The 10598-nt window shown below is 46.5% G+C and overlaps 1 protein-coding gene across 1 annotated transcript; it reads left to right on the top strand.

Moving 5' to 3' along the window:
• The first annotated feature begins 1192 nt into the window (after nt 1–1192).
• LOC136991881 (proto-oncogene Mas-like) lies at nt 1193–2146 on the top strand. Its single transcript, XM_067295377.1, has one exon. The coding sequence runs from the start codon at nt 1193–1195 to the stop codon at nt 2144–2146; it is 954 nt and encodes a 317-aa protein (XP_067151478.1).
• Nucleotides 2147–10598: the final 8452 nt, after the last annotated feature.

Raw genomic sequence — 10598 nt, 5'->3', positions numbered from 1 at the left:
GTTTCAATTTGTCACATTTCACCCGTTCAGGTAGTCTGTCTCCCCACTTGCTGTGGCATTTGACAAAGGGGTAAGGAACTATTCGTGTCGGTTAGATTATCCCATGATTCACCTCTTCACCACTGTCCTTATTTTGACTTGTTTCTCTCTTCTTTTTGACTATCTCCTGCTGTCTTTCATGGCACTTCTCTATCTTGTCACGTCCAAATTAACAGCTGGCAGGGCGAGTAGGAAAGAGTCACACAGTTTGACCTCATGGGACAAAAATGGAGTGAATTTTATTTCTGGACCTTTGGTTTTGGAGGTTTTTTGGGGGGCAATATTCTCATTCAAATCCCAGTATCATGGGGGAGGGAGCAGGGTGAATTGACAGAACGGTGTGAAACAGTTATTTAAGCCATAATTCCAATGTCATGTGAGGGTCAGACACTTTCTCCTACACATGGTGCTTAAAATTTCTGAGAAAGAAATTAGTAAGGCCTGACTCTGTCAGACTGAATTATTATCTATACATAAGGCTCCAGAGGCCAAACCAATCACATTAAACTACATTTCATTAAAATAGAAATCAGTCATCAACATAAAAATCTACCAGCTATTATGACTACTCGATGATGTTTTCTGGGAGTATGGATAGGAAAAACTCGGTCTGATTTAATGCTACCTTAATTTGTATGTTGATTGTCTACAATTTTTATACACTTTTGACAATATACATCTCACCTAATCCTAGCTATATGAAGCAAAGACAATTATATCTGAGCTAATATCCCTGGGTTCCCTCTTTATTAAGACAGGAAAATGAGGAACTTTTTGGGTATGATCAATCTGAGCTAACATTGCTTTATTTTAACGTACTTGTTCCCACCACTGGCTGTAAAAGGATCCTCAAGAAATAAGTTCAAAAAGAGACACATACATTGCAATCTAGCTTTTCCTACATGCCACACACAATTTGGCCTCAGATGCGGTGTTTTAAATGACACACAGAAGCTCTGGGCTCCAAGTCCAAACACAGCAATCCTTCCCTGAATCTACCTCTGGCTACAAAGAGCTGGAAAGGCATTGCAAACACCACCAGATGATCAGGAGAGGAAAGTCACATGAGCTACCACCTCTGTGCTCTCTGCTTACAGGTCTGTGTGAAATCAGAGACAGTGACAGATCAGTACTTCACAGTGAAGCCCTCATTATGAGTGCTAAAACTACATCAACCTTCCTTCCAAATACAACCAGCCTGGCTGAAGGGGCTAATTACAGTGGGACTGTGCAAAAGGCAGAGCCGTCATATGCTCTCCTCAAGTTCATGGAGAGCTTCTGCCTCATCAGCTCTGCCTCTGGCATGGTGGGAAATGGCACGGTCCTTTGGTACCTTGGCTTCCGCATCCAGAGGAACTGCTTCACTGTCTGCATCCTGAACGTGGCTGCCGCTGACTTTGGCTACCTGCTCTGCATCGCCATCGAAACAGTTCAGTGCCTGATGCACTGCAATGTGGGAGTGCAGTTTGGGATATTCCTCTTCCTGGATCTTTTCACGTACGGGACTGGTTTGTATCTCCTGACAGCCATCAGCATTGAGAGGTGCCTGTCTGTCCTCTGTCCCCCCTGGTGCCGAAGCCATCGCCCAAAGCACTTGTCCGGCATCATCTCCGGCCTGCTCTGGAGCCTCTCGCTGCTGCTGAACATGCTGGGGTACATTTCTTGCACTGTTCGCCCCTCTAGCAACTGCCACATACTCCTCATCACCACTGGAGTCCTGGACTTCCTCTTCTGCACGCCCCTCATGCTGGTATTCAGCCTCACCCTCTTCCTCAAAGGCAAGTGCAGCTCCCAGCACCTCCAAACAGGCAGGCTCTTCACCCTGATTATGCTCACCATCCTCTTCTTCCTCATTTTTGCTGTTCCGCTGAGCATCCTGATCCTCTTTGACTTCTGGGGCTATAAATTTCTCTACTCCCCAGAGATTGGTTTTGTGCTGTCCTGCATCAATAGCAGCCTCAGTCCAGCTCTTTACTTCATCGTGGGCAGCTACAGGGATCGGAGGATTCGGCTCACCCTCAGGCTGGCCTTCCAGAGGGCCTTTAAAGATTCAGCAGATGACAAAGATGAATGGGAAAGCCACAAAACAATAACTATGGCCTCTTAAATTCATCCCTTCTTTTGCCTGAACACCTTCTGCATTGGACACAAAAGGAAAGAGAGAGGAAGACTATGAAGATTCCTTTAAACCATTGGACTCTAGAAATCGGGGGGGGGGGGGGAAGTGAATATAACGCTTTAATCTAGGGTTATCCCAAGCCATGTTGCTAGTCTGCTACATTAAGCCCATATTCAAATGCCCTTTGTTCATTTAGACTCCTGCACAATATGGCATGAGAAGCAGGCTGCATAGCTTTCTAACTCTGCTTACTGTCACTGTCCTTGTGTGCTAAATTTATTAAACACCTTTTTAAAATGTATCAGCCTGGTCTTTGTTTGCTTCTTGCTTTCAGCCTTCACGTTAACTGAGAGCAAAAATCTCAGCTCCTTCTCCATCAACTTTCTTGCTCCTAAAGCCATTGCATAGACCACATATTGTCAAAAGTGTCTGGTCAAAAATAATTTCAAAAACAATTATTTTTGGCAATAAACCATATAAGGGATCTCTCCCCACACCTTAACATTCAATTTTTTGTTAAAAAAAAAACAACAACAGTTTTTCTAAAAGAATCGTGGAAGAAAGAATGACCGCAATGTATTGAAGGAAGGGAGAGCTATATGGGGATATATGTTCTCCTCTGCTTGAGGTGTCTGCCTGGATGCTGTCCCTGCTTACCAGAAGGAACAGGCCAACCTCCCTCCAGCCACAAACTGAAAGCTCTCCCTGAAAAAGGAAGAGATTCAGGGTGGGGCAGGGTGCAGGCTGTGGAAATACAAATGAGAAAAAGGATGTGAGTGTGTCAGAGTTCAAAGGAAGGAATCCTAAGGGAATAACGAAGAGAGTCCCCCTGCTGCCACAAAACTCCCACCACCTGTGGGGCACAGGACTGTGTAGGAAGTTCCTCAGGGCAGAGAGAAGGGAAGACTGACAAATTCCCATCCCAAAGAAGCCACTAGAGGTAGGAGAGAACTTGGCTAGCCCTGACCTTGCAAAGGAGGTAGCAGGAGGTGCAGTGGGTCGACCACCTGATTTGCTGGGAAAGGTTGCTGGGTAGAGCCAAGCCCCCTTGCAGGCCAGAAGCACTCCTGTAAAACAGCAGCAAGCTGGGGAGGCAGTGAGGCTCTATCAGACACACAAGAGCCTGCGGGGGCAGCGAAGGAAGGCACACAGCAGGCGGTCCCCTTCTCCTGGAATCTGCTCCAAAGACCCGCGAGGGCCCTGTGAAAACCTGGCCAGAAGTAATCCAGAACATCTTCTGGAGGATCACAGGGAGAATACAGGCAGGATCGACCTGTCAAGGACATCATCTCACCCTGAGCATGACTCTCAAGTAGTGTGACACATCCCTGCAGTAAAACGGGCTGATAGGGTTAATGCAAGAAATTCAGCCAAATAGAGAGCTGGGGCCAAAGCTGACTGCATGGTCTCTTGTACACTTTCCGTGTCATCTGTCATGTCAGAGGTAATCTCCAACAGGCCATTCACTCTCTTTCTTCTTAAAAGAACAGATGTGATCTGAGAGGGGAAGTAATATGCTAATGCTACTTAAGATGACACGATTACGCGAAACTTAGAAGTACAGATACTATTTTTCTGCTTTTCCTGTTCAGCTTTGTAAAGTGCGAGTACATCTGCCCTGGCAGTTAACTGGTCAGGAATCTGGACTGTTATGAGCTGCTGCTTATCCCTTCCTGGGGATTTTTCTCAGCTGTGTAAGGATACAAGGATATGGAAGAGCAGGGAGGAGAGTGCTGGAGGGTGAGGGAGGGAGAGAGGCAGTGGAGCAGTAAACACAGAAGGAAGCAGAGATTTGGGCCAGCAGTCCTTCACATTTTTCCCCAAGAAACCCTGCAGTCTGTATTGCATCCTTATGGAAACTGGCCTAAAGCGGGTTGGCCACACACTCCCTATATATATATCTCAAGAACTCATCGTAATTCTTACTGGAAGTTTCCTCTTGGCTACCCGCATTCAGAACGCCCTTTCCAGGAAAAGCAGCCAAATCCTATCAGGGGTTGTCCTTTCTAGGCTGTGCAAGGTTGGACACCAACTTAACCTTACATTTTCTGAACACTAGATGGTTTCCGAGCTCATCAGGATTACCGTTCTTTTGAAACTGATCTCTAACAGGAAATAGCCTGCTAAAGACCTTATCTCAGGAGAGAGATACTATCAAAAACCGTTTTTACCTGTTGTAGACAGAGTGCAGTCCAAACACATTTGTTAGCATGAAAATTAGAACCCTTGTATAAATTATACATATGCAAAGAGGAATTAGGGACACATTTGTCCAACAATTTTAAAAAGAACTGATGCTTTTTGTCATGTTCTGACATAGTGAATTGATCCCTGCAGCTCAAACCTGTCTCTGTCAGAGGCAAGGACTCCTTACAAAGCTTTCCTTGCTGGTGTTTCTGGCCCTGCTTTTCGCCTTCCTCTCCCATCCCTTAAGCAACCTTGTCACTTGGAAAGCTAGTATTTCCCAGCTGCATGATAGCTGGAATTTGTCCCCTCAACATCCCTCAGGACTTTTTGTGAAGAGGTCGCTCTACACCAGCTCAAACTGAAGGAGAATTGAGCTCACAAAGTCTGGTTTTGTCTGAACATGGAGCAAGTTTCAGGGCATTCAGCCATGCTCTTGACTTCTAATCCTCTCTGTGTAGAGGAAATGACTCATGGAAAGAAAGTTCAGAAGACAAACAGGGCAAAAAAAAAAAAAAAAAAATTTAGCTGACAGAGATTCCTATTTGGTATAGATTGTTTCTGTCCTGGTAATCAGATGAATATTAGCACCCACTTAATTGTGAGATTTGGTGGTGGTGGTGGTGGTGTTCTCTGCTCTTCATGGATCTCATGCATATTTGGTAATATATTTTCTCCATCTGAAAATCCATCTGATTTTCTCAGTCCATTTTGCATTTTCTGGAGCTGCCTTAGGATGCATTTCCGTTATAGCTGTGCTTTGCATTAGAGTAGCAACATATGCATCACCCATTTTGTGGGATGTTCCTGACAAAGAAAAGGGATCTGAGAAGAACCAAGAACACTCATCATACAATGTGTGGTGGAGGGAATACTATTAAAACTACTGTCAAAGAGAACCCTAAATATAAGGCAAATCATACTGAAAAGAAATAAAGGGAAAACAAAAGGAAAAGGAAATGGTGACTGGACCAGGTAAATACTTTTTTATGTAAGACACAGGAAAAATCTTTGCTGAAAGATTCAGTGTGGGCTGAAAAAGGACAAAAAGCCAAGGTTATTTGAGAAGAGCTAACTCCAGCCGTGCTAGTCTGGTACTGCACAGCTGCACTTGCTCTTTGGCAAGGGAATAACATGTCCTGCAGTGATTTCAGAGGGAGCAGGACCAGTCCCTATGTGATTCAATGAACTACATATGAGGATTTAGCATGCTTGGCATATTCCCTTGCAGCTGGCCTGCCCAAGTGGATCTTTTGTCATGCAAACAATTTATAGCATCCCCGTTACCCAATTCCACCCTGTAACATGTTTGATCTGTGCCCCAAGATGGCTCTTCATGTTCCACCTTTACCATACCGGCCTCAGTCCATCCTGTGCTTAATAAACTCCAGGCCTCAAGTGCTCCTCCCGTGCCATGCTCCTGACCTCATCAGACATTTGTGCTTGGGTAAACACCTGGCTGTTGGTCACAGCTTCTTACGGCTGCCTTGGTCCACACAAGAGCAAGGTTTTCATGTGAACTGCGTTTGTGTGAGCTCCAGCAAGGTGCAGAGGTATTACCTAAACCTACACATTCCCCCCGAGACTATCACAAGAAACAGCAATGTTTCTACTAGTTATGGTCATTTTCTCTTCTCTTGCATTGTTCAAGAAAACTTCATTTAGAGATAAAATAAATGTAAAGTATTTAGGGTGGGAAGGATTTATCTTTAGTCTTGGTAAAAGCTAAGGGTAGGATTTAGGTCACCGGACTTTGGGTCCTCACACTGTAGGTGTGCCAGGTGCCTAGGATCCCACTACAACCACGGAGATCCAGGAAATGCAGTCAGTGGAGCCAAAAGAACAAGTGGATATAGAAGGAGAACAGCAGAGAGTTCTCATGGTTTCTAGTGAAATCTCTGCTAAAGCAATATTATAATCAACTGTCAAAGGGCTTCTCCAAACCTTGTTAACTGACATGAAATGGCTTCAGGAGTACTGTTACTCTGTAGAATTAAAACAAACAAAAAAGAGAAGTTCTGACCCCTGTTAGTTCTTTGAACTAGTGGGATAGCTCGCATGACTGGAATGCTGTCATGGATGGCTACGTGCTTTTTAGGAAAGACAGGCCAGGAAAGCGAGGTGGTGGAGTTGCTCTTTATGTGAGAGAGCAACTGGAATGTATTGAGCTGTGCCTAGGGGTGGATGAAGAGCGAGTCGAGAGCTTATGGGTAAGGATCAAAGGGCAGGCTAGCATGGGTGACACTGTTGTGGGTGTTTACTACAGGCCGCCTGATCAGGAAGAGGAAGTCGATGAGGCCTTCTACAGACAGCTGGAAGTAGCCTCACGATCCCAGGCCCTGGTTCTCATGGGGGACTTCAACTACCCTGAGATCTGCTGGAAAGACAACACAGCTAGGCACAAACAGTCCCGGAGGTTCCTGCAGAGCATTGGTGACAACTTCTTGACACAGGTGGTGGAGGAGCCAACAAGGAGAGGTGTGCTGCTGGACCTCGTACTAACAGACAAAGAAGGACTGGTGGAAGATGTGAAGGTCGGGGGCAGCCTTGGCTGCAGTGACCATGAGATGGTGGAGTTCAGGATCCTGCGAGGAGGAGGCAGGGCACTAAGTAGGATCGCAGCCCTGGACTTGAGGAGAGCAAACTTTGGCCTCTTCAGGGACCTACTTGGAGGAATGCCATGGGTTAGGGCCCTAGAAGGAAGGGGCGTTCAAGAGAGCTGGTTAATATTCAAACATCACTTCCTCCAGGCTCAAGAGCGGTGCATCCCTATGAGTAGGAAGTCAAGCAAAGGAGGTAGGAGACCTGCATGGATGAGCAAGGAGCTCCTGGCAAAACTCAACCAGAAGAAGGAAGTCTACAGAAAGTGGAAAGGGGGACAGGCCACTTGGGAGGAATACAGGAACATTGTCAGAGTATGCAGGGATGCAACGAGGAAGGCTAAGGCCCGTTTGGAATTAAATCTGGCGAGAGATGTCAAGGACAGCAAGAAGGGCTTCTTCAAAGACATCGGTAGCAAGAGGAAGACTAGGGAAAATGTGGGCCCTTTGCTGAATGGGGTGGGAGCCCTGGTGAGGAAGGGTGCAGAGAAGGCAGAGTTACTGAATGCTGCCTTTGCTTCAGTCTTTACTGCTCAGGCCAGCCCTCAGGAACCCCAGACCCTGGAGACAAGAGAGAAAGTCTGGAGAAAGGAAGACTTTCCCTTGGTGGAGGAGGAGTGGGTTAGAGATCATTTAAGCAAACTTGACACCCACAAATCCATGGGCCCCGATGGGATGCACCCACAAGTGCTGAGGGAGCTGGCGGATGGTATTGCTAAGCCACTCTCCATCCTCTTTGAAAGGTCTTGGAGAACAGGAGAGGTGCCTGAAGACTGGAAGAAAGCCAGTGTCACCCCAGTCTTCCAAAAGGGCAAGAAGGAGGACTCAGGCAACTACAGGCCAGTCAGCCTCACCTCCATCCCTGGAAAGGTGATGGAGCAGCTCATCCTGGAGGCCATCTCCAAGCATTGGAGGACAAGAAAGTGATCAGGAGTAGTCAGCATGGCTTCACCAAGGGGAAATCATGCCTAACCAATCTGATAGCCTTCTGTGATGGAATGACTGGCTGGGTAGATGAGGGGAGAGCAGTGGATGTTGTCTCCCTTGACTTGAGGAAGGCTTTCGACACTGTCTCCCATAGCATCCTCATAGACAAGCTCAGGAAGTGTGGGTTAGATGAGTGGACAGTGAGGTGGATTGAGAACTGGCTGAATGGCAGAGCTCAGAGGGTTGTGATCAGTGGCGCAGAGTCTAGTTGGAGGCCTGTAGCTAGCGGTGTCCCCCAGGGGTCAGGACTGGGTCCAGTCTTGTTCAACTTCTTCATCAATGACCTGGATGAAGGCACAGAGTGCACCCTCAGCAAGTTTGCTGACGATACAAAACTGGGAGGAGTGGCGGATACCCCAGAGGGCTGTGCTGCCATTCAGAGAGACCTGGAGAGGCTGGAGAGGTGGGTGGAAAGGAACCTCCTGAAGCTCAACAAAGGCAAGTGCAGGGTCCTGCACCTGGGGAGGAATAACCCCATGCAGCAGTACAGGTTGGGGGCTGACCTGTTGGAAAGCAGCTCTGCTGAGAAGGATCTGGGAGTGCTGGTGGACACCAAGTTAAGCATGAGGCAGCAATGTGCCCTTGTGGCCAAGAAGGCCAATGGTATCCTGGGGTGCATCAGGAAGAACGTTGCCAGCAGGTGGAGGGAGGTGATCCTCCCCCTCTACTCAGCCCTGCTGAGGCCACATCTGGAGTACTGCGTCCAGTTCTGGGCTCCCCAGTACAAGAGGGATGTGGCACTACTGGAGCAAGTGCAGCGAAGGGCTACAAAGATGATTAGGGGACTGGAGCATCTCTCTTATGAGGAAAGGCTGAGAGAGCTGGGCCTGTTTAGCTTGGAGAAGAGAAGGCTGAGAGGAGATCTTATTAACGTGTACAAGTATCTGAAGGGAGGGTATCAAGAGGATGGAGCCAGACTCTTTTCAGTGGTGCCCAGCAACATGATGCGAGGCAACGGGCACAAATTGAAACACAGACATTTCCATCTGAACATGAGGAAAAACTTTTTCACTGTGAGGGTGACAGAGCACTGGAACAGGTTGCCCAGAGAGGTTGTGGAGTCTCCTTCTCTGGAGATACTCAAAACCCGCCTGGACGCGATCCTGTGCAACGTGCTCTAGGTGACCCTGCTTGGGCAGGGGGTTGGACTAGATGATCTCCAGAGGTCCCTTCCAACCTCAACCATTCTGTGATTCTGTGATCCATTCTGCTTATCACACTTATCTTAAGATGGGATGAATTGTCCTTTGAAGGTGATATTGCTTCCTTTGTCTACAGGAGGAGCCCAGAATAGATGTTGACTAGACCCCTAACCAAGGGTAGGGGAAATTAATTCACAGAAAGATTCTTCATTACAGTGCACCCGCTGAGACTCCTAATTAAGGCCTGGTGTCTTGCAGGAGATCTAATTTACAGACATTAAACTGCATCGAGAGTCATAAATACACCAAGTACTTCAGTAACACCATTTTTCTGAAGAAAGAATTCCAAAGCGGCAAGCTGAGTGTTAGAATATCACATTTCATATTGAAGTTGTTTCTCAGCGTGTCACTCCACTAATGTTTCACAACGCCCAGGCTGCAGGTCAGCTGCAACATACAGGGAAAAGAATGAGCTGTTGCTCTAAAGGCAGTACTGAATTGCGTAGTTCTGCAAACATCGAAGCAAAGAACATTTATCTGGGCAGGTGGAGCAGGGAGGGGCTCTATTGCAAGTGTGAAGTCCTAAAGTTTTTCTATTTAGATAAATCTTCTGATTTGTTTCAGTAAGATGTCTTTGTAGTGAAGAAGGAAGCTACTCACTCTTACGAAGGTACATGAAATGTTTGTAGCTTTTGAAATAAGAGTTTATTTCTGGGAACAATACTGCCTAAAATATCTCACACCTTCAGGCAAGGAAGGTAGGCCTATTTCTTAATTTCAGAGATCAAAAAGATCATTTTCAATCTGCACATAGAATCATAGAATCATTTAGGTTGGGAAGGATTTCTGGAGGTCATCAAGTCCAAACTCCTCCTCAGAGCAGGTTCAGTCAGATCAGATTGCTCCGGCCCGATCCAGCTGAACTTTAAATGTCAGCACAGATGGAGATTCTACAAATTTGCACCTAATCCAGTGTTTGATCACTCACGTTGGGGCAGGAGAGGGAAATTTCCTCCTCAGTTTCCCAAGTAGTCCATGGAAGAGAGCAACCTGTTGATAGCAAGCTCGTTGAAGCCCTTTTCTGAGAATTAACTGGGCTAGTTGCTGTGCTTTAGGGCAGAAAAGGTTGGGTAGGTTGGAGATAAACAACAGCCAGCTATGCAAAGATAACTCAGTGTGTAAAGGCAGTCTGGTCTTTTGTGCATCTAAGCAGGGTAAGCATTTTGCTCACTTAAACTGTGTACCTAACCATTATAGGCTGGTTTTAATCCTGCTGTCTGCTTCTTGAAATGGGCAAGTACTTCTGAAGATTTGGCTCACGGGGGGAATAAACTGGCTTGGTATCTACAGTATCTACTCTTGTCTTACTGGATAAAACAGGTCAGTATTTCATTTGGTTACTCTTCCCAATTTATTCCTGAGCAGAAAATGGCCACTTTTCCTTGACAACAAGGATGCAAGGAAATGAGAAATCCTTTCTCAGCCAAACCTGGAGGATCTTGTGGTATCTCCTCCTCTTTGGGAAGA

This window comes from Apteryx mantelli, chromosome 4 (genome assembly GCF_036417845.1).
Source record: "Apteryx mantelli isolate bAptMan1 chromosome 4, bAptMan1.hap1, whole genome shotgun sequence".
Lineage (NCBI taxonomy): Eukaryota > Metazoa > Chordata > Aves > Apterygiformes > Apterygidae > Apteryx > Apteryx mantelli.
Note: the sequence above shows the minus strand (reverse complement) of the source record. Positions and strands in the feature narration are given on the sequence as shown.